The 21,042-nt window shown below is 38.9% G+C and overlaps 2 protein-coding genes across 2 annotated transcripts; both read left to right on the top strand.

The window, feature by feature from the left end:
• The first annotated feature begins 2,945 nt into the window (after nucleotides 1-2,945).
• On the top strand, nucleotides 2,946-10,357 carry ttll2 (tubulin tyrosine ligase-like family, member 2). Its single transcript, XM_041976806.1, has 5 exons — nucleotides 2,946-3,001; nucleotides 4,747-4,981; nucleotides 7,110-7,947; nucleotides 8,453-8,639; nucleotides 10,036-10,357. The coding sequence occupies exons 2-5, from the start codon at nucleotides 4,760-4,762 to the stop codon at nucleotides 10,355-10,357; spliced, it is 1,569 nt and encodes a 522-aa protein (XP_041832740.1). The 5' UTR covers nucleotides 2,946-3,001; nucleotides 4,747-4,759.
• A 4,878-nt stretch (nucleotides 10,358-15,235) lies between these two features.
• Nucleotides 15,236-19,244, top strand: gpr31 (G protein-coupled receptor 31). The gene is made up of 3 exons (XM_041976805.1): nucleotides 15,236-15,390; nucleotides 16,328-16,733; nucleotides 18,795-19,244. The coding sequence occupies exons 1-3, from the start codon at nucleotides 15,236-15,238 to the stop codon at nucleotides 19,242-19,244; spliced, it is 1,011 nt and encodes a 336-aa protein (XP_041832739.1).
• The last annotated feature ends 1,798 nt before the right edge of the window (nucleotides 19,245-21,042 follow it).

The following is a 21,042-nucleotide window of genomic DNA, read 5'->3' as shown; positions in this document are numbered from 1 at the left end:
GTTCGCAGAGAACCGTAAGGCGCCAGTGGTGCAGAGTCTAGTTTGAATCCTGCTCGTTGCCGGTACCTGGATCATAAAACCATCCCGCTCCGGTGGGTTGGGGAGCGGGCCGTGTCCCAGGAAATCAGGAAAGTAAAAACAGCTGGCATTTTACTGGCATCATCAAAGTGTGGCAAAACTTTTTAAACATCTATAAGCAGCATGACATGCTAGCTTAGACTAGCTTAGAGCTGGGGCACGGCAGAGCCTGTATGAGTCGCCCGCGACTCATGCAGAGGGCGGCCGTGCGGAGCAAATTGGTCCCATCACCTATAATAAACTTCATCTTGCCCCTGCAAGCCTGTGTTCGACACATGCAGCTGAACAGCCGCTCTAAACATGCAACGGGATATATCAATGTATGATGACACCTGTGGTGTGAACATAGGAGGACAACCCATTACACCAGGCCTGTATGTGTATTTAAATCATTGAGTCATCCATATACATCATTCCAGACCTTGGGTGTATCCTATCCTTTCTACATTATGTCACAGGTGTCATCTGTGTTGATATATCCCTAATATTAAAACATCTTATTTCAAGGGGGGAAGTTAACTCCCCCTTGTGTTCTGGCGTCTTGGCTCCCCCTTGCCATAGCATTTAGTGGCCTCACCCAGAGTTGAACTCAGGTCTCCCAAGTGGGAGGCAGAAACCCCACCAGCTGAGCTAGTCAGCGGTTCAATTTTTCGTTCTTGATCTGTGTGTATATCATCTACAGATGGATGTGTTGCTTAAAATGTTTGCAAGTACAATAGTGAAAAGTGTGACAGTTGTGTGTTTGGTACATCCAGCTAGGAATTTCAGGTAACTGGGGTCTTGAACTTGGTACTCCCGGCTTATAAAGCAGAGAAGTTACCACTACACTAGCTCTCTGCTTCAGGGACTGTTGGAATTATTGTAAATCATGTGCAAAGGGTCAACTGGCTGCCACTGTCAAACCTAAGTCACAATTCAAAGAATGGTTTGGCTACTTTAAAGGGCCAGTTTGACCTTTATTATTCCATTATGTTCTGGAAACTTTCTCAATAAAATATTCAGTGGTACCTAGGGCTGGGCAATCAATCGAATTTTAATCGCAATTACAATCTGGGTTTTCAACGATCATAAAAATGAAATGGTCTGATTATTTGGTCTGATCTGATCTAGTCAGAAGCAGATGGAGAGACGAGCACGTTTGTGAGCGTGTGGCCATGCAACAAGGAAGATATGTGTGCTTACAAGTGGGCCGTGATCGCGTCGCACCCCGAAGCATCAGCAGGGGACGAGGGGAGCCCGCGGCCCCAAAGGCCCAGCAGGTCCACAGAGCACCATGCCCAGGACAGCCAAAGCAGACAGAGCAGTGGCCCTCTCAGACCAGAGCAGAGGGGCCCCCAGGCCAGAGCCCCTGGCGCAAAGGGGCAGGGGCACCGGGCAGCACAGGGCAACGGTGAGCATGCCCAGTGGGCGCCGTGGGCCGCACGGAGGGCAGGCACCCCCCAGGCCCAAGGGCCACCCATTCCCCCCAGCAGAGCCCCACCAAAACCACCGGCGGCCACGCCAACCCAACACCAAGGCTAGGCACCCCAGGGACAAGAACATGTCCCACCCCCGACCCCCAAAGAACGACTAGACCTCAGCACCCCTTCCCACTACATGATTTGACCAATCAGCAGGGTCCAGGGAGACTGATTGTTCCCTATTTTAATAATGTGGGAAGAAGTACCGGTTCTTTATAACTTGTGCATTTTTAAGGTTTTCTCCAACATAGTTCACAATCTAAGAATGAGACCAATGGGCAGAAGTTCTGCAATAGATGCAGTCAGAGAGTAGAGGGCACCAGGTGCTGAGTTACTTGGTTTTTGGCCATGAACTCTAATGAATGGAAATGATTAGAAAAATGGTGAAGAGGAATGAGGACTTTTACTGGTTTAAAAACTTAATGTAATTCTAGGGCAGAATTACCTTTACATGGGTAAAAGTAATGTAAGGGAATGCCACCCCAACAGAGTTGTGAATTGCTAATTAAAAAAAAAAAAAAGAAATGGGGGACCAGCAGCCAAATCAACATCTATATGAAATGTACCCATCAGATGATGCCAAAGGTGCTTTAAAAATCGGTTATATGGGGAGTACAGCAGGCAGAGTTCCTTTAGAAAGTGAAAAATTTCTGTCAAAAGCAGCACTTGAAAGTGAAAATGGTATCCTCCAGATCTCAGTGGTCAGGATGGCACACATCAAGTCCATAAGTGAGACATCAAAGTTGGGACTATTCAGCTTTGTGTCAGAGTACAATAAAACCTATACAGATGATTTTTTTTTTTTTTAATGCTTATGTACAAATGTTCAGTACTTAATACTGCTTACTGCATCAACCACTAAATGTTCTGGTTGTATCTAAACAATCATACTGTTCACTTTCACACCATCAGTCCACCTGTTCAACGTAAATGTCCTAAAGTCATGATTTGAGCTTTTTACATTTTCTGTTCTATAAACCTGAAACCTGAATATCCCAACTCTGAGTATTGTATGTCAGTGCAAGGGCATTTAAGGCTTTAAAGTTGAACATTATATTAATACCAGGAAGCAGTTAAGGGAAATATGAACTTCTTTTAAACCAGTAATGAGGCTGTCATGTTTTGAATTGCCTAAAGTAAACAAACAAGAGTTTGACCTGTGAGGACAATGAATTATAATAATGAATGTAAGATAAGACAAAGGCATGTATGGCCTGATTTTAGCAATGCTGGAAAAAAAATATTTTTGTTGGAAATACATTGCTCATGTACACAGGATAGAATTACAGATTTAGTACTCAGGAAAATTATGTTTAACAAGTAAGTACCCACAGCATGTACCTATTTGAATAAATAGGAGGAGCTAGGATGGTGTCATAAATATCCTGTATGCAATGTGAGCTGAAAAGATCTACCCTCCATCTCCTTGACAACCCTTTAACTTGGTCTACATTCAGTTCCAGGTAGGACAAGTTATTTTTCCTCTTACATCTGTGGGTAGAGTCTATTTTATAATTTTAGTTTTTGTTAGGTCTCTTTAAATTTAGAAAAGACTGTAAAATGAGATTTAAATGCATCTTACTGCAGCTAATATTTTGCATTTGTACATTTTATCATCAACTTAAGTGAGGATGTATCTTGGATACAGAACATTCATAAATTCCAACATGCAGCAACCTTTACTGTGCCAACATTTTAGATGATAAATAATTCGTTGGGAAGTCTATCTGAAGCTGGAGGTCAATCCTCTCTTTGTGCTGGCAGGTTAACGTGTCAGGTTTGTTTGGGCTTCTCAGATTTACCATCTAAATGCTCCAGCTCACACAGAGCAGCCAGGGATGAACTGCTAGTATTAGCTAATGTTTTAAATTAAAGATCTTAGTTGTTTTTTTCCCCCAAACTGACAGTTAATCACAATGACCTCTTGCACAAAACCTGTCTGCCCATAGTTAAAATGTAGTGTGTGAAACTGGATCTACTACAAGGATATTTATTAACAATTGCACTTTAATTTAAATATGTTGCATGTGCTCTACAATTTCCAAACATGCATGATTGTTACAAGTTATACCATTTGTGAAGGTGACTAATCAATTTTTCCAGTTAAGTATAATACAAGTTTAATAGTTTTTATTAAAAGGGAGAAATAATCGACCAAACATAAATTTTCTTATTTTTTCAACAAAGTTCACAAATGTGCTTTCAGATGAGAATAAAAGTTATAATGAAATTACTTACACTGTAGTCTGTATTATAATTTTATTTGATTTTTTCTTTAAATTGAAGATCAGTTTTTTAGATATATCATTGCATTAGATATGCAATGTAACACACTGATGACCAAACAGGAAGGTACTTAGTTTTAGCTAGTTTTCATTGATCTTCACAAAATAAATCCAGTGAGTAACACACACACACAACGGTACTCCCCCCAAATGTGCCAAAATCCCCTGCAATATTCTCCTGTTGGTACTTCTGTTGGTTATGGGACATTTTTGGGGGGGGCACTACCAATATGTTTAGCTGTGTTGCTCATTCCACAAATGCATGATCCTTACAAATTATACCTTGTTGTAAAGGTAATTAATCGGCCTTTTCATGATTATGTAATACATGATAAACATTGTGTTTGTTCCATGTCATCATAGCTGTGAGAAGGTTTCCTTCATACCCTTTATTTCCCCCTAAGGAGGCTTTTAGGTCTTTCACCGCAGAAGCAGAAGCGCTGTGAACATATGAACTGCATCCTGTGTGAATGAGACTTTTTGTACACTATGGGTCAACAAAACTTGGCAACATGAATGTGGATCAACTCCAGATTGCACAAATTCTTAAGTCTCTGGATTGGCTACTTCTCTGCTTTAGAGAAAATTTTGAGTCTTTTATCGGTTCACAAAACATGTAATGGTCTTGGTCTTATATTTATCCCACCCAAATGTATTTGTGTTTATCCTGAGTAACCTCAGGCATTCTGCAAGAATTTTTTTTTTCTAAATTCTAACCAAAGTAAGAACTAAGACCCACAAAGACGTTCTTTTAATTCACATCAGTGGAAAAAATTTACTTAAGCTCCATCTCTATTTCTAATTGCAAATCTAAGAGATTTACTAGATCTATAAATTATAATTTCCGCTATTGTTCCAGTTTCTATTAAAGTACATTAAAGACAGAAAGCTCTGGTGCTGACATCCATATAAATGTGCTGCAGTCTGCAGCGGTACATGGCCTCATCTCTGGTGTTCAGACTGCATGACAGAAGTCCAGAGCTGCTGAGGGAGGTGCTTCTGGAGCGCGGATGGGAAGAATATGATGAGAGAAAGCAGGAGGAGGACGACTGGAACCTCTATTGGCGGAGTTCTGCATTTCACAGCTCAGAATATCACAACCTGCTGCCATGGCAACGCTTGAACCACCATCCGAAAACTTTTGGCATCACACGTAAGGTTGTATAATATACAACCATATACCATATACAATATATTATATAACATAATTATGTTATGCATGAAAATATCCTTGTTCGTGTGTTCCAGATGGACCAGGAGAGTTCACAAGTTTCTGTTTCAGAGAAATCTGTGGCTGTAAACTGTTGATCTTTCAGTGAATCTACAATTTACGCCAACATAATTTATGATTTAAACTCTTCTTCAGCACTTGAGGTGCTAGAAAGCACAAAGTACAATTTCACTGTTAGCAAAGTGGGTACACATGCCTTTTGATACTACAGCACTGAAATGTTGTTAGAGAAGATGAAATTGTAAATTATGAACACAAATGTCTTGACTTTTTTCCAATGAAACATTTTTTTTCCTGCACACAGAGATTTCTTCAAGTTATTGAATCATCTGAGTTTCGTGTAGGCTGGTTATCGGAGCTTGTATTTATTTTAGTTTTAAGACCTTTTAAAGGACATTTTATTTATTTATTTAATCTATGGTGATATCTAAAACCATATACTTCAGAAAGGATGTATTTTCTTTTACATGACTATAGGAGCAAACCTTCAACACAGTGCTGTTTTAGGTTTTGCCATCAATTTCAAGTGAATTACACATGACAAAGAATCAGTTACTTTTCAATCATGTCCAAGTCAAAAAACAACAACAAAAAAAAAAAACAAAAAAAACAAATCAAATAATACACAAATATGACAGTAGAATGAACAATATATATATATATATTTTTCCCTTTACTTGTCCTTTCCATCATTATTGCAAGCAGAATAATTGTCTGGCTGCTGTGTTGTATCAAACAATTTTGCTTTGCCAAGGGGAGCTTTATGGATATAAGGCTTTTTTTCTTTTTTGTTTTTATCACACGCCCCACCGCCATGAGGTGACCCCAACCTCAGACTCCCCCACAGCCCCTGAGAGTGCGGGACACAGAGCTTGGCTCCCCACAGTGGAGCAGCCCAGATCGCCACCATGGGAAACCACCAAGGACCCGCAGCCATCAAGCACCCCCTGCCAATAACAAACAACGAGGTCACAATCCTCCACCTACACAAAGTGATGGAGCTAATCACACGGGACCAGATGGAGTGGAATTTATCTAACTGATTCTTTGAGGCAGACACTGTTTCAATGCTAATGTGGTCTAGTAAGAGATTCCTCAACTGCTGAATACACAGATTATTTTTGGTTTTCCAGTTCACAAAGACAGTTTTCTTTGCAATGGATAAGACTACAAGGATCATGTGTGCAGAGTTAATTACCATGTTAATGTCACCCAAGTCACCTAGTAGGCACAATGTGGGATTTGCAGGAATATTACATTTAAGCCATGCTGACATGTCTTCACATGCCTGAAGTTAGAACCAAATAATTTAGTTTTTAGTCATCCTGGATGTTGGTGATTCACTGCAGATCAACCTGGAGGAATTGTGGCCCGGTCGTCTGTACAGGATATGTTCAACTTTGAGATATTGCTGGTTTTCCGCCTATGAACACTTCGCTTTAGCTTCCTTAATAACATTTGTATTGGACTGAGGTCAAGACTTTTACATTACCAGTCCAGAACATGACTTTACTATTTAATAGAAATGCTATGTGCTTTGGGTCAAATACTGAATTAGAATATTACTTTTCTGATTTTGTTTGGCTGAGCTTGCTTAATTGGAATCTTATGTCTTAATGGCAAAAATGAAATGTTTGTAAAAACTAATTCAGTTAGAAAATGATGTATCTTGATCAGGACATGTGGAAAAATTGGCTTTCAGGCAAAAACGTCTCTGGACTCTGACTTGAATAATAAAAAGAAGTTTATTACAAAAGTTCAGACATCAAAACAGATTTCTGCAGCAAAATCTGGAGGTCCCAAAACCAGAACAAAGACCTAAAGACCTGATGTGTCGTTCTGTCTTATATAGGGTTTAAACAAAGAAAATTCCTCAGTCCTCTGTCCTCCAATCATAGAGTTTGCCTATAGGATGCTCATTTGCATGGAATGCATGTTCTTGTGTCAATCCAGTCTGTAGGACAGAGAACCTTATATGGTAAAAACTTGAGTGTGTACCATACAAATGCTATTTTTTTTTTTTTTTTTTTTAATTTCATTTATTTATTTCATTAGGACTGCTTGGCACGCAACCTGAGGAGAATGAGGACCACATTTGGATCATCTCTGTATGACTTCAGTCCTACTGCCTTCAACCTCCCCAACGACTACACCCGCTTCCTGGCTGAGTATGACAAACTGCGTCTATACAGAGGGCATCCTGTCTACTGGATCTGTAAGCCTGTGGACCTATCCAGAGGCAGAGGGATCTTCATCTTTGAGGGCATTAAGGATTTAGTCTATGACTGCCCCATGATCGTACAGAGGTATATCAGCAACCCGCTGCTGATCTCTGGCTACAAGTTTGACTTGAGGATCTATGTGTGTGTGAAGAGCTTTCACCCACTCACTGTTTACATCCATCAGGAGGGCCTTGTGCGTTTCGCTACAGAGAAGTACAACCTGTCATCTCTGCAGAACTTGTACTCTCATCTCACAAACACCAGCATCAATAGGTTTGGTCCCTTCTACAAAACCCAAAAAGGAAGGGTGGGTCAGGGGTGCAAATGGACCATGAGCAAATTCAGACATTTCCTCCACAGCCTGGACATTAACGAGCTCCTGCTGTGGCAGAGGATCAACAACATAATCACCCTGACCCTCCTCACCATTGCCTCCTCTGTGCCCTCCTGTCCAAACTGTTTGGAGCTGTTTGGCTTTGACATCCTCGTTGACATTAAGTTTAAACCGTGGCTGCTGGAGGTGAACTACAGCCCTGCGCTGACTCTGGACTGTCAAGCTGACAATTTAGTGAAGAAGGGGCTAATCAGTGATCTGATTGATTTGATGAACTACACATCTATTGACAGATTAAGAGACAGAGCATATCAGAAGCATAAGCATCTTTGTTTCAGTACAGACCTGTCCTCATGTGTTTCTATACCTCTGCTTCAGAATTTAAAAGGACAGAAGTTTCAGAGGAAAAGAAAAAGTATCAAATCCTCACAAAATCAGACACTCCCTCTGCTTAAAACTGCAAAGAAAAGACAAACACAATCAAAACATGTTTTTACAGCTAATTACCATAGACACCTTCCCCCTGTTCAAACCAGGGGCAGAACATTTAACACCACTGCTAACAAAACCTGCACCGACCGAACCTTAAACCAGATACTTGACCCACATTCAAGGACAAATGTGTCAGAGTTAAACAGAGAGACGTCTCCTGTTCTCGCATCGTGCCAAATGGAAAACAGTCTGAGGTTGTCTGAGGTTGCAAACCAAGACATCACAGAAACAGAGGCTGAAATTAATCTTTCAACAGAGGCGGACGTTTCTTCTCAGATACCTGACACCCATCAGAAGGGGCAGGGATTCAAACATTCAGCTAACCGTTGGGGGCTCCCAAATATTTGCAGGTAATGAAATTACTGAGGGAGAAAAAGAGGGCTTTAGGGGCTCTGCGTTCTGCCTTCTTCTGGTTAACCAGCACCTGGCAGAGCTGGTGTCCGCCTTCCTCCTGGGGCCTGTGCTTCATGGCCTTGGGATGCTCTGGCTGGGGCCCTCATCTGCCATCTTCTGGGTGGATGCTTGGTCATCTCTGTGGTGGGTTCGTGCACTGGATTGGTTGCACGTCTCCCAAGTCTTGGGGGCCCCTGGTATGCCTTTTATCTTTGCAGGGGCCAGGTCGCATTTGCTCGATCACACTCACCACTGATTACAATTCATTTCTGATATTTTATCCATACATTTAGTGACCTGTATGCTGATAGTCGCTATGTTGTCCTGTGGGTAATTACCAATAACTACAGTTATGCTAATGTTTTTTATGTTAATGTTTTTTTTCCTTATTTTGCTGATATTATCATGGTTGTGATTCATGATTTTTTCCAGCTTTTAGGTGCTCCTGATGATTGTCAGCTTTGTTCTTTTTGAAGATGCCATTGTTGTTCTTTTTTCTTACAGCTTGGCAGCTGGTTGTCTGTTTTTTTCTGTTTTGATTTAACAGCTGATGCTGTTTCCTATCTGATGTGTCTTCTTATTCTAATCTTTACTCTCTTTTTCTCATCTGTTTACGCTCTCCTTTCTTGCTTGTCAGGTCCAGCATTAATATGTAAATTCAATAACTGCCAAATTTAAAAATAAAGAACAATACTGAAGTATCAAGAAAAGACTTTTATTCATATAGCTCATCTTAGCAAAGACAATTTGTTTGGCTCAACACAGCAGCCAGTCCTCCAAACCCCTCTATGTCTCATTTTTTAATAAAAATATAAACATGAAATAAATGCCATTTGAGATTTGGTTGATCAATTCTAAATGTGTGAAGATGTAATGGAATAATTGTCTGAGTTTACTTAACTGTATGAGGGTGTGTTAGCTTTTTAAGAAAAAATCACTTATCAGAAATTTTATTGCAGGGACTTCAGATCAACTTGTCAGAGTTACTGATAATCTAAAGGTTTTGAAATAATTCTTGATCAAAAGACCATAAAAAAACCCTGGGCTTTGATTTTTGCGCAATCAAATAAATGTAAACATAGTAAACTCAAAGAAATGGACCAATTTGGACCAAGATCTTCTGCATCCCTTTCTGGAAATCTTTAACTTATCATCTTCAGCTTTTTCATGCTTTCATACTCCTTGTATGCACTTCATTGGTGAAACAGGGAGGTCTCTATTAACACACTTTTTCTCTTTTGTACATCTCACACATCAAAGGCAGATCAGTGCTGCATCAATACTGCTTACACACAGCAAGCTGGTGTTTTTAAAACATAAAACTGATGCATAACAAAACTCTGGAGAAAAATCTACACGTATGCATGGATATGCATCACAACTATCTTAGATTTACAACATAGAAATAAAACAAAGTACACCACTGATCTAGTATGATCATTACTACACTATATTACTATATTCAGCATAAACAGTTGCTTGAGGATTAATCAGCACAAGTCATTCATTCACGTCAAATGTTTTATGTTTTTATTCACAGTGGGAGTCAGAAGCCGGAAAGGATCCAAGTGGGAGGTTCCACAGCACAGACTGGAAAAGACATTCCTCCAGTCAGAGTTGGAAACTTCATTCGGACATTCCCATTTAATGCAGCCACTCTGAAGGCCTCACAGCACAAATTGGATGTTAAGAAAATCACACAAGAGCTTCAGCAGCTGACTGGTCTGTTGGCATCTGGCCAATCACATGATAGATTGTGTAAGGGAGACAAGGACACAGATGATGATGATTGCTTTGATTCATTGTTATGGGGGCCAAAAGATCCCCCACTTCTCAGCCAGTTTCTGATGAACTTAGAATAGAGGACTTTCAGCTCGGCGTGTTTCTTATTTGTTGAGTTCATGGTTTTCTTTTCTTTTTTTTTTGTCTCTCTAAAAAATGGTATGGATAAATTGTTTGAATGAACTTTATCTTTATTTATCATAACATGCAAAACATGTTGCAGAAACTTGCAGTAAAAAAACAAACCATAAAACAAACATTTTTTACACGATGCTGTAAGGTCTCATATGAAATTAGTCACTTAGTTTGCATATAGATTTTCCATCCATCCATCTATTTTCTTCCGTTCATCCGGAGTTGGGTCGCGGGGGCAGCTGGCTAAGCAGGAAAACCCAGACTTCCCTCTCCCTGGCCACATTCACCAGCTCATCCAAAGGGATCCCGAGGCGTTCCCAGGCCAGCCGAGAGATGTAGTCCATCCAGCGTGTCCTGGGTCTTCCCCAGGGCCTCTTTCCGGTGGGACATGTACAGAACACCTCACTAGGCAGGCGTCCAGGAGGCATCCTAACCAGATGCCTGAGCCATGTTTATCATATTCTATAATATTAACAGACAAACAACTTTTCTTGTAGTAAATTGAGAAAATTGAGTAACCGCATCTACAGGAAGCACTTCAGCTGTTAGTGAATTACCAAAACTGTAACGTGGTCACTGCCAGCTTGTGGATTATACTGATTTATGACAAGGGTTGACAGAAGGGAAACTTTAGGTTTCCAAAGAAAAGAGACATTGAGAAAGATAGGGGAGATAAGATCTTAATGTTATTTTCTGTTTCTGAGAGTTTCTCTGGAACACAAGGTGTCTCCAAACCCCCAACAACGCAACTTCTCAGCTTTATATGACATACTGGTTTCATCAATGAACAAGACCTCTTTTACTTTCCATAAGCTCGTAACGTAAATCACAAGATAAGAGTGTAAAACTGAAACACTAAACTAAATTAGAATACCTATTTCTCTAATCTGGAACATCTATTAAATGTTCTGTCTCAATCATTAAATCCAATATCAATGCACAAGCTGAACTTCTTTAATCAGCTTGAATTGAAAGTATAAGCAGGTAGTACACATCCCTATTTGTTTAGCTGTTGCCAGGAGTATATTTAAAATATGAATATAAATACAAAGTGCATTTGAAAATAAAGATGACCAAACTGCTGTACGCACACACACACGAGAGAGAACTTGGAGTTAAAAGCCTAAATTAGAAATACTACAAGGGCATTACAACAAGACTGAGCATATGAATAACACTACTCACAAAAAGTTGGGGATATTCAGCTTTTGTTTGATGTCAAAATGTACCTAAAACACACCACAACCTTTCTAGATGAACTTGATTTGGCTTTCTCTAAACTTTTGAATACACATGCACAGTGTTTAAACATTTATTGTACAACCGGCTGTTCTCCAACAAGATATTTAACCACATACACACACACAAAAGTGTCTGAATCATGAATCAGTCACTAAATATTCTGGTTCAAGCTTTCATTTAAACTGTCCTCCTTCACATTTTGACATAAGAACAAGACGACACCGAGTACATGAGAGGTTATTGAGACATTGGCAACTGTATGTTGTGGCAAGCCTGCCACTGTTAGGTTTTGTTTCAGTAAATTGTTTGAGATAAGGGAATTATCTTAGCAATATTCTGCTTAAATACCCTAAATTTATGGTATAATATCAGCGTAGCATGAACTCTTTAAAATTTCCCTAAATTCCACCTGAAAGTTGAATATCCCCCACTTGGTGAGTAATGAATGTAAAGCCATTACGGAAATTTTAAAAGAAAAAAAATGCATGTTGAACACTTCCCTAAGGACTGAATTATCAGAAAATGATTTGATAATGTTTATACTGGAGTTTCTTTTTAACTTCAAGTCTGTGAAAAGTGTAAAATCATCATCCATGGACTAGATTTCCATTTACTGTGACACAAAGCTACAGGAGAAAATGGAAATTAAAGTTAATCTGTCTTTATTTACAAATGGGATGTGCTTATTGCATGTCTGTCTTGTACAAAAGAAACCTTGTATTTTTATCTCTTCCCTTCTGGCTACTTATCTACATAACATCTTTTTGTACTTCCTTTTCCTATGATGTGTGACATTTACATGCACAGAAGCAAGTCAATCATCTTCTCTCTACTTGGTATCACCACTTTATCTTTATGCATATATGGAAAAAGATAAATACCTGGAATCATTCAAGAAATTCCAGCTTTTCTAAAGTAAAAGCAATGCACTGACAATGTTGGATCGGAATTAGCTGTTATGGTCAGTGGTACAAGACGCTACATGTGTAACCTTTGAACATGTTTCAGAAGGATTTTGGCAATGCAGATGAGCGTTATTATGTCATGTCTGAGACAGATCTGGCAGCACGGAAGTGTAGAAGTAAATGTGAAACAGGAATTAAAGTTTATGTTTGAGTTTTGAATCATTAGCCTGCTGGGTTTTAGTGGTGTTTGTCAGTGATGATTACGAGATCAGGAAAGAGAGGGGTAGAGGTTACCTTAATGTTTGACTTGAAGGGACCAATCTGTTTAAAATACCACGAACCACGCTGCTTTAGTCTAGATTTTGTCAATGTTCATAAAACAAAAAAGCATTTTTTATAAATGTGTAAGAAGCTTTTTTGCCAACTAACTACACATTTATAAGTATTTCCTTACCATCTTCCTCTGCTCCGCAGTTCATTAACTAACAATGAAAAACTACTGAACTGAATTTTCCTGTTGTGTTTTAAGTCTTACACCATATATATTTTTTTTGTCTGATTATAATAAATAATATATGCATCACATTTCTAACATGCTTAATCACAATACAGATCTCTTTGTTTTATGCTTCTTGTGTTGGCGATATTATAAAACACAAGAAGCACAAGATGGCCCTTTTTGTCCCATGAAACTACACCCAAAAACTCATCCCTCTCCTCAGACCCGACTACGTGGAAAATGAGTAACCAAGCAGGGAGCTCAGAAAAGCTCACCAGGTTATTCTGCAAACCTGAACGTTTTCAGACACGTACTCATGGAGCTGCACGAGAAAACATGAAAGACCACATCAGAAAAAAAAAAAAGAATCACCTTTTTTTTTTAATAAGAAAAATCAATCATTTTGAGCGATTAATCCATTCTCTTATCCCGCTCTGCTAATATCATCTAAAAAGAAAAAAACAGAAATTCAAAATAAACTAATCAGGTCTGTAAATAAAGTAGTTATTTTTCCCAAGGAACTTAGAGTGACAGTTGCTGCATCTTTGTATACAATTTCTGCCTGTGTTGCTAAATTGGACTGCATGGTGTTTAGCACTGTCACCTCTCAGTGAGATGGTTCCAGTTGGAGCCTCTGCTAGGTCTTTTCTGCATGGAGTCTGCATGTTCTCACTTTAGGTGAGTTTTTTCATGGCTTATTAGGTCCATTGGTGTCTAAATTCTTCCTAGGTGTGTGCATGAGTGCTTGTTTGTCTCTGTGTTGACCCTGCAACGGACTAGCAACCAGTCCAGGTCGTACCCTGCCTCTCGGCTACAACCTGCTGGGATACACTCCAGCTCCTCTGCGATTCTGTAATGGAATGAGCCGGTATAGCCAGTGGATACCTGTGTTGCTATTCTTCACTTTTGTAGTTTCATGTATCATTTGTTGGTATTTACTGTCAAAGGATGACACCCTCTCATGTATTTTATCATAACATAACCGAGTACATGTTTTTCTTATTTTAATGATGTCAAATTGGTAAAGCTGACCCTTGATAAAGGGTCTGAAATCAGTCATGCACTGTCATGAAACCAGATTCAGACAAGCAGTTGAAGACAACCTGCTACAAAGTGCTGATACCTGAGACTGGGACAAGTTGGGATCATCCGTCAGTTTGACAACCAGCCAAAGCAAGTAGATGTGAGTTTCTGGCCTCTGGGGCCCACATTTTAAAACTTTTTTAGGAAACCTGAAAGTGTCAGATCAGATTTAAACCAATGATGTCTGAAATGATCTGCAAGGAAGATTAAACAAAATTCTCAAATCCCAGGTGCACAAAGCTTATAGAATCTAACATTTTTAAGTTTGTCTAACAGAATTTGTCATTTTGTTAATGACAAATTCCAGATTTAAATACATTAAAAATTCATTAAGAGCAGTTTTTTTTATTGTTACTTTGCCATCATGGGTTATTAAGTTTTAATCGTGTTCATTTGAATTTAAATCCACATATTTTGATTATGCATTTTATTGTTTATCCAGATGTTCGTGAATAGTTTTCCTTAAAACACTATCTTTGTTTCTTCCAAACATGCCACTATATACGTATGATGGCAATGATGGTTAATGTGGACAACCACTTGAGGAATTTCACATGGTTTTTTTCCCTGTTCTGTTAGCGAAGCGGCTTCAGTGGACACTTTCCAAACATCTCCTTCTGTGAGTCATGAAAACTGGAGTCATCTTGCATTATTATAAAACTCAATCAAAGCTCTCAGTTTGACAAAGAAAAAAAAAAGCATGTGCAGGCTTCTCTCCATAAACCACGCCTCCAGCTGACCAGAAATTCTGCAGAAAGATCGGCAGTGGCTTCAGATAAGGAGACCACACACAGACAGACCCAGGCTCTTTTCTCTTCATGCTTCTATATTCCTGTGGACGATTTGATTTATCTGTATGTTTTGGCTCCACAATCATTATTAGGCTTTTCAAAAGGGACAGCTAAATTTTTTGGATTAGAGTGAGAGGAGGAATTTGCTTCTAAGAGAGGATTCAAAACTTGAAGTGGAAACAACAAGCTCAAGACGGAGGTTTCAACTTTATGATGTCAGTGAAAATACTACACTTCTCTTTCCTATTACAGTATTACATACAAACTACTTTGACAACAGCTTCTGCAGAGTCCAGCTCAGTTATGTCAAGCCAAGACGAAAGTTTGACAAATAGATCCATTGACCACTGCAAAACACCAACTACAGTCACATATCAAGCCCTCTCCTGGCTGATGCTTGGAGAATTCATGCTGGGTCTACCTCTCAACCTGTCTGTCCTTTACATCTTCATCTTCAGGTAAAAGGAAACAGCCCCACACACACACACACACATACACACACACACACACATTGTGTCACTGCCCTGTTCTGTTTCCTAAAAGCACTTTAAAATGTGGTGCCAACGCAGTGTGGAAAACCGCACTGAGCTGAAAAGTAGGAATTTCCTATGAAAAATTTGTCTGAATTTACTTTTGTTTTTAATGAGATTAGGTCAAGGAGATGAAATGCTGACTAGAAACTTATTTTCTATTTTGGAATATTTGAAAAAAAAAACATATAATGGTTATTTCACTGAAGAACAAGATATAGTTTTATTCTGTTTCATTTTTTGGCAGGTGGGCAAAATCAGGTAAATCTCATTAAAATGTGTTGATGAAAGTTTGTAGCTGAAATGATCCTTAACTGAACCAAATTCCTTTTTGAAAAAGAAGAAATATTTGTGAAGCAATCCATCAGCCTTAAAATTGGAAAAAAGGGGAACATATTTTTTTTATTTAGGTTAAAAAGCTGCAAGCTGCAGACCGAAGAAATTTGCTTTAATACCTTGTTGGGATTGATGATTATGTTTTAATTGGGGCAAAAGCATTTTCTTTACTACTGCATATTTCCAGCACTGAACTTGCTGTGCAAAAAGAAAAGCATTAGCAAATTAAATACTTTAAAATCATAAATGAATGAAATCTCTGAAATATAAAGAAATAAATGCACTCATAAGATTTTGCCAGTGAGTCCCCACTTAGTCATTTTTTTCTACAATGGTAACCAAACTACACCTATTTGAGTAAATTGCAGCAACAGGATGTGCAGATATTCTGTAGACTTCTCAGGTGATATATTCAGATAAAAATCAATATTAAATATTAATATTTCATATAATTTTTTTCTGCTTCTCTATACTTGCAGGTTGTTTGTAAAAAAAATATTAATGGTTCTGTGAATTACTCTCTCCTCAGATTCAAATTCTGGAAGAATAAAAGCATCTTCCTGTTCAACATAGTTGTTGCTGATTTTTTGCTAGTGGTCTGCCTTCCCGTCAAGATCTACCATTACCAGCACAACATGAGGCGCAGCGATGACGACGTGGTTTGTAAGATGATGCTCTTCATGCTTTTTCTCAACCGAGGAGCCAGTATTGCCTTCCTCGTCGCTCTTTCCCTCGATCGCTACTTTAATGTGGTCCATCTTGGGAGGAAAAACTGTGTCAAAGTGTTGAAGAAATCCCCTCAGATCTCTGTGGTCATCTGGCTGTTTCTGCTGCCTCTCACCATCCCAACCATGGTCAAGACCTTCGAGTGCTGCAACAGCCACGGCCGGCAAGTGGAGACCCCGTCTCATGATGTGACAGATACCTTCAGAGAGGTACCGTTTGGTTTCTTTACTTTTACATCAAATTGGCTCCAAAATATCTGCTCATAACACAAATAAATGTTTATTTTAATTTAAACTGCAATATAAAAGAAGTTGGGACAGTTTCTGTATGCTCTACTTCTTCAGCTATACCTTTCCAAAATATGCAGGACAGCAAATCTTCTATTCAAGACAGCATTTCAGGTCATTTAGTCTAAAAATTGTGATAAAAGGCTCCAACTTCTAAAATATTGCTGATGCAGGTTGCAGGAAGGAATTACAGCGTAAATGTCCCCACACTGACACAGATATCATTCTCAAGTGTTTCCTTTTAAAAACCACAAAATGTGTAAATGTTATTTATCCACACACGCCTTTGTTAGTATGACTGGATTAATAGAATTAAGCATTGGGATAAAAGCTGCATGGAACCATGGAAAAGGAATTATCCCCCTTATTATACAAGATGTTCCAGCATGTGCTATAAACTTTTCAGCATTAATGCTGCCATCACATAAATGTAAATGAGCCTTGCCAGGGGCACTGATTCAACCCCATACCATCACAGAACCTGGCTATTGGACTTGTTGCTGATAAACAGACTAAATGGTCCTTTTCTAGAGCAGTGTTGTTCAGTCCTGGTCATTAGGGACCACTACCCCGCATGTTTTAGAGGTGTCTACAGTATACTTTGACACACCTGACTCAAATGAATGGCTCATTAGTTTGCAAGAAATTTATGTGCAGCTCAGTTCATTTTCATTTTCATGTGTTGGAGTTGGAAAGAACATAAACATGCAGGGCAAAGGTCCCTGAGGACCAGGATTGAGAAACACTGGTCCAGAGCAAGGGTAGGCGGATTAGTTTCTCAAGGGCCCCTGTTCCTTTAGGTTTTAGACGTTTCCTGCTTTAACACACCGGATTTAAATAAAATGAATCCAACAGTTTGTTGCAAAGTTCTGCACAATGACCAATTAATTTGAATCAGGTGTAATTAAACAGGGAAACATCTAAAACCTGCAGGACTGGAGTTGCCCATCCCTAATTTAAATCAATTATCGCTCATTTCTGCTTCTTCTTATTAAAAAAAAGGAGCTTAAATACTGATTGATCTGTGTGACGGTTCATCCCAGATGCCTCGGAGCCTTAAAAGATTGTTGACATCACCTCAAGCTGTTTCACAGTGAAGTTTAACTCTTCCTTTTTGTGTAGTTAATGACTGATTGTTCTACATGCAGTATCATCCGCGGGATCACAGATCAGGATGTCCAGTTTAGGATTGTGGCGTCATCTCTTCCGCACTGGAATCTCTCCAGATTACTGAATGGTTTCAAGATACTATGCTATGTAGATGGAAAACATACCAATTCCTTCTAGCCTCTCTTTGAGGAACATTTCAGTGATTTTCTTACACGGTTGCTAAAAATAGACAAGAGATTCTTTACTCATCTTCAATCCTTTAAGATTTAACCTTTCATGTACGCTGCCATAAACTGCATTTTGCTTCTTTTGGACTATGTTGGTACTGCCCTAAATTTTATTTTCCATATAGTCCTTTTTGTTGTTTGCTGTCTTATGTAAAGACCCATGCAGGTAGGAGATATGTAAGTTAAATGTGCACCTCAGCATTCCAACATTTAAGTAGACCACTAGAAATTTACATAACCTTACTGACTTTGAAGACAGCCTGCCATTCGTGTTAAGTATTACCTGAGATGGTAATTCTTTCCACATCTCTAACTAGCAGATTGCCACAGGCTATGCAAGTACACGTGCTGGCCCCAGAATTAACTTGGGTTTCTCTCATTTGTGGGTATTGTCATTTAATGGAGCAGTCATGCTACATGTCATCAGCTACTATTTTTAAATTTATCACTTATCAAATTTGTCTCAGCAAAAAAAAAAAAAAAGCTATTTGTCCCATGGTTTCAAACATAATTTTCTGACTTAATGAAACAAAACATTTTGACTGTTTACTGCATGCATTTTATATGAATCAAATAAAATAAAGGAGTAATATACAGCAAAGTCTGATTGATGCTTATTGTAGCTTCTTAATATTTCCCCCCACAGTTAGTGTTCTTCAGTCAAATCATCATTCCCTTCATTATCCTCGTCTACTGCACGATACGCATCGTGAACCGGCTGAAGAAGACGACAATGGGGAAACAGGCCAAACTGAGGAGAGTTGTGTTTGTGGTCATGTCGGTTGTCATTGTCTTCTCTATCTGCTTCTTGCCTTGCGCAATAGCCAGAGCTGTTCTTCTGAGCGTGCGGCTGAAGGAGTGGGAAGAAGCAGAAAATATAGCGGTTCAGGTGAACGACAGCCTCATGGTTTTATCCTTCACAGACTGCCTTCTGGACCCGCTGGTTTACTGCTTCTGTCATTCAGGGTTTAAAGATGCTTACATATCCACCTTCTGTCCACCATTTCTCAAAAGGAGACTGTTGAAGTCTAACTACTGCGTAGGACCTGCAATGACTGCAACAAAAACCACCGCCCTCCTCATAATAGAGAAATGATTTTTTTTTTCTTTTTATAGCATTTTTCTGTGCCCCTGATACTGCTCAGCTGTATATACAACATCACCCATGCAGGCGTTTTGATCTACATCATAAGATTAGGTGTTATCCCCTATAAAATGTCCTTTTATAAGGGGCATTAAATGCCCTTTAGATTAAGGCATAAACAGCAGTGCAAATGTAGCTAAAAGATTATCATAGATTAAAATGTAATGTGTCTTTTTTATGAAACTACCTGTTGAGCATTCCTTGCATATTTTAAATGTGAAATGCATGATGTATGATTAGTAACTTATACTTATCCCCGCACATGTGCATACAGATCTTTGAAGATGGTTGTTCAACTTGAAATATTGCAAACCTCAATGTGAGTGTTCAGGGCATGTAAATAGATTAACAGTTGTGTTGAGCTCCTGTCTGCCACGCTTGGCTTCATATGTGCCTGCTGTCTGATGTAAAATGTAAAACTCAATATGCATTTGTAAAAGTAAATAAAACAAAAACTGTTTATAATGTAAATATGTATATCAGAAAATTTTATTTATGTGAATGTTTTTCCAAGCAAAGTGCAGTTGTACATGTTGACCTTAACCAAAGTATTCAGAAGCTAAGAATACTTGTTAAGATTTAATGAGAATTTTTTCCCCCTTTCTGTGTTTGTGCAAATCTCTTTTTCCCACCACTCAAGAAACTCTGCATCTATCAGCAGAACCTGAGACCTTCTGCAGGATTACAAACTTGCATAACGTATACAAACCCTGCTGTTTTTCAGATTGATTCCTTTCCATTTGTATTGACATTGTCAGTTTAAAACTGGAGCGTGACTTGTTACTTCAGACTTGCATGCCTGGTGTTTATGGAAAAGACTTTGCAAAAATCTTAAAATAAAAACTTTTTACACTATGTATGCATTTGTATTCTTGCATTGTCCAAACTGGATGACATCTCTGTTTATTGCTGCTGTAAATACACAGCATGCATTTACATCTGAACCACTATCCCTGCCCAAACACGAAGCAATTCCTCCACATCCTCTTAATGATCCCTTCCTTGCACTGTCCAAATATTGACACGGCTGCTCAGACTTGAAGCTCCAGTTTCTACCCTTTGCAGTAAGGTGCTAGTTTTTTCTGGTTATGTCATGTGCAACAGGTCCTTTTGAAGCAGCACATTCCCACTTAGAAAAGTTTATCCTTGTTTAAAATTCAAAAACAACATTTAAGGTGTGGGCCCTTTGGGCTGGGTAAATTATGATGTTGCAACCAAGTTATGATGTTGTCCAAGTTGAGGCTGGCAGCCTAAAAGCTGTGATAGCATCAACAATTCAGAAAAGCAACATGAAAAGATACAAATCTTAAGAAAACAAAAAGACTCAATTATTGCATTATTGGTTATGCTGTCTTTGCATAATGGCTTGTGTAAGTGTCTGCTGCTTAAAAGCCTGTAATGGTTTAATGGCTCCACCTCAGCCTGAAAGCAGTTTAATGAGATTTAACTCTTTAGGTGTCTAGAGCATACTTGAAAATTTGAGAAATTATGGTAGAAAGAGAAAGTAGTACTCATTCTGTCTGTATAAACATTTCTAACATCTAATCTGGTCTTTCAAAGTTCAAAAAATTATAAAACCTCCATCAAAGCTGTTGACTGAAACAAACCTGTTCCTAAGAGAAACACTCTGCTCCTGTAGAATATTATGGATCTTAATTTGCATCTGAACGATCTGGAGCTTGTGGGGTGTGAAACAGAGGTGTATATTCTAGCAACTGTGTCAGGTAATGTGGGCTGCTTTAATATGTGG

This window comes from Melanotaenia boesemani, chromosome 22 (genome assembly GCF_017639745.1).
Source record: "Melanotaenia boesemani isolate fMelBoe1 chromosome 22, fMelBoe1.pri, whole genome shotgun sequence".
Classification (NCBI taxonomy): Eukaryota; Metazoa; Chordata; class Actinopteri; order Atheriniformes; family Melanotaeniidae; genus Melanotaenia; species Melanotaenia boesemani.
This window is presented reverse-complemented; position numbering and strand designations above follow the sequence as displayed.

Excerpts from the sequence above, each read along its gene's own strand:
- ttll2 (XM_041976806.1), top strand. The coding sequence starts at position 4,760 with ATGGCCTCATCTCTGGTGTTCAGACTGCATGACAGAAGTCCAGAGCTG. Across the intron at positions 4,982-7,109 it reads CTTTTGGCATCACACGTAAG|GACTGCTTGGCACGCAACCT; the intron begins GTTGTATAATAT and ends TTATTTCATTAG. Across the intron at positions 8,640-10,035 it reads GATGCTTGGTCATCTCTGTG|TGGGAGTCAGAAGCCGGAAA; the intron begins GTGGGTTCGTGC and ends TTTTATTCACAG.
- gpr31 (XM_041976805.1), top strand. The coding sequence starts at position 15,236 with ATGTCAAGCCAAGACGAAAGTTTGACAAATAGATCCATTGACCACTGC. Across the intron at positions 15,391-16,327 it reads CTTTACATCTTCATCTTCAG|ATTCAAATTCTGGAAGAATA; the intron begins GTAAAAGGAAAC and ends CTCTCTCCTCAG. Across the intron at positions 16,734-18,794 it reads TGACAGATACCTTCAGAGAG|TTAGTGTTCTTCAGTCAAAT; the intron begins GTACCGTTTGGT and ends TTCCCCCCACAG.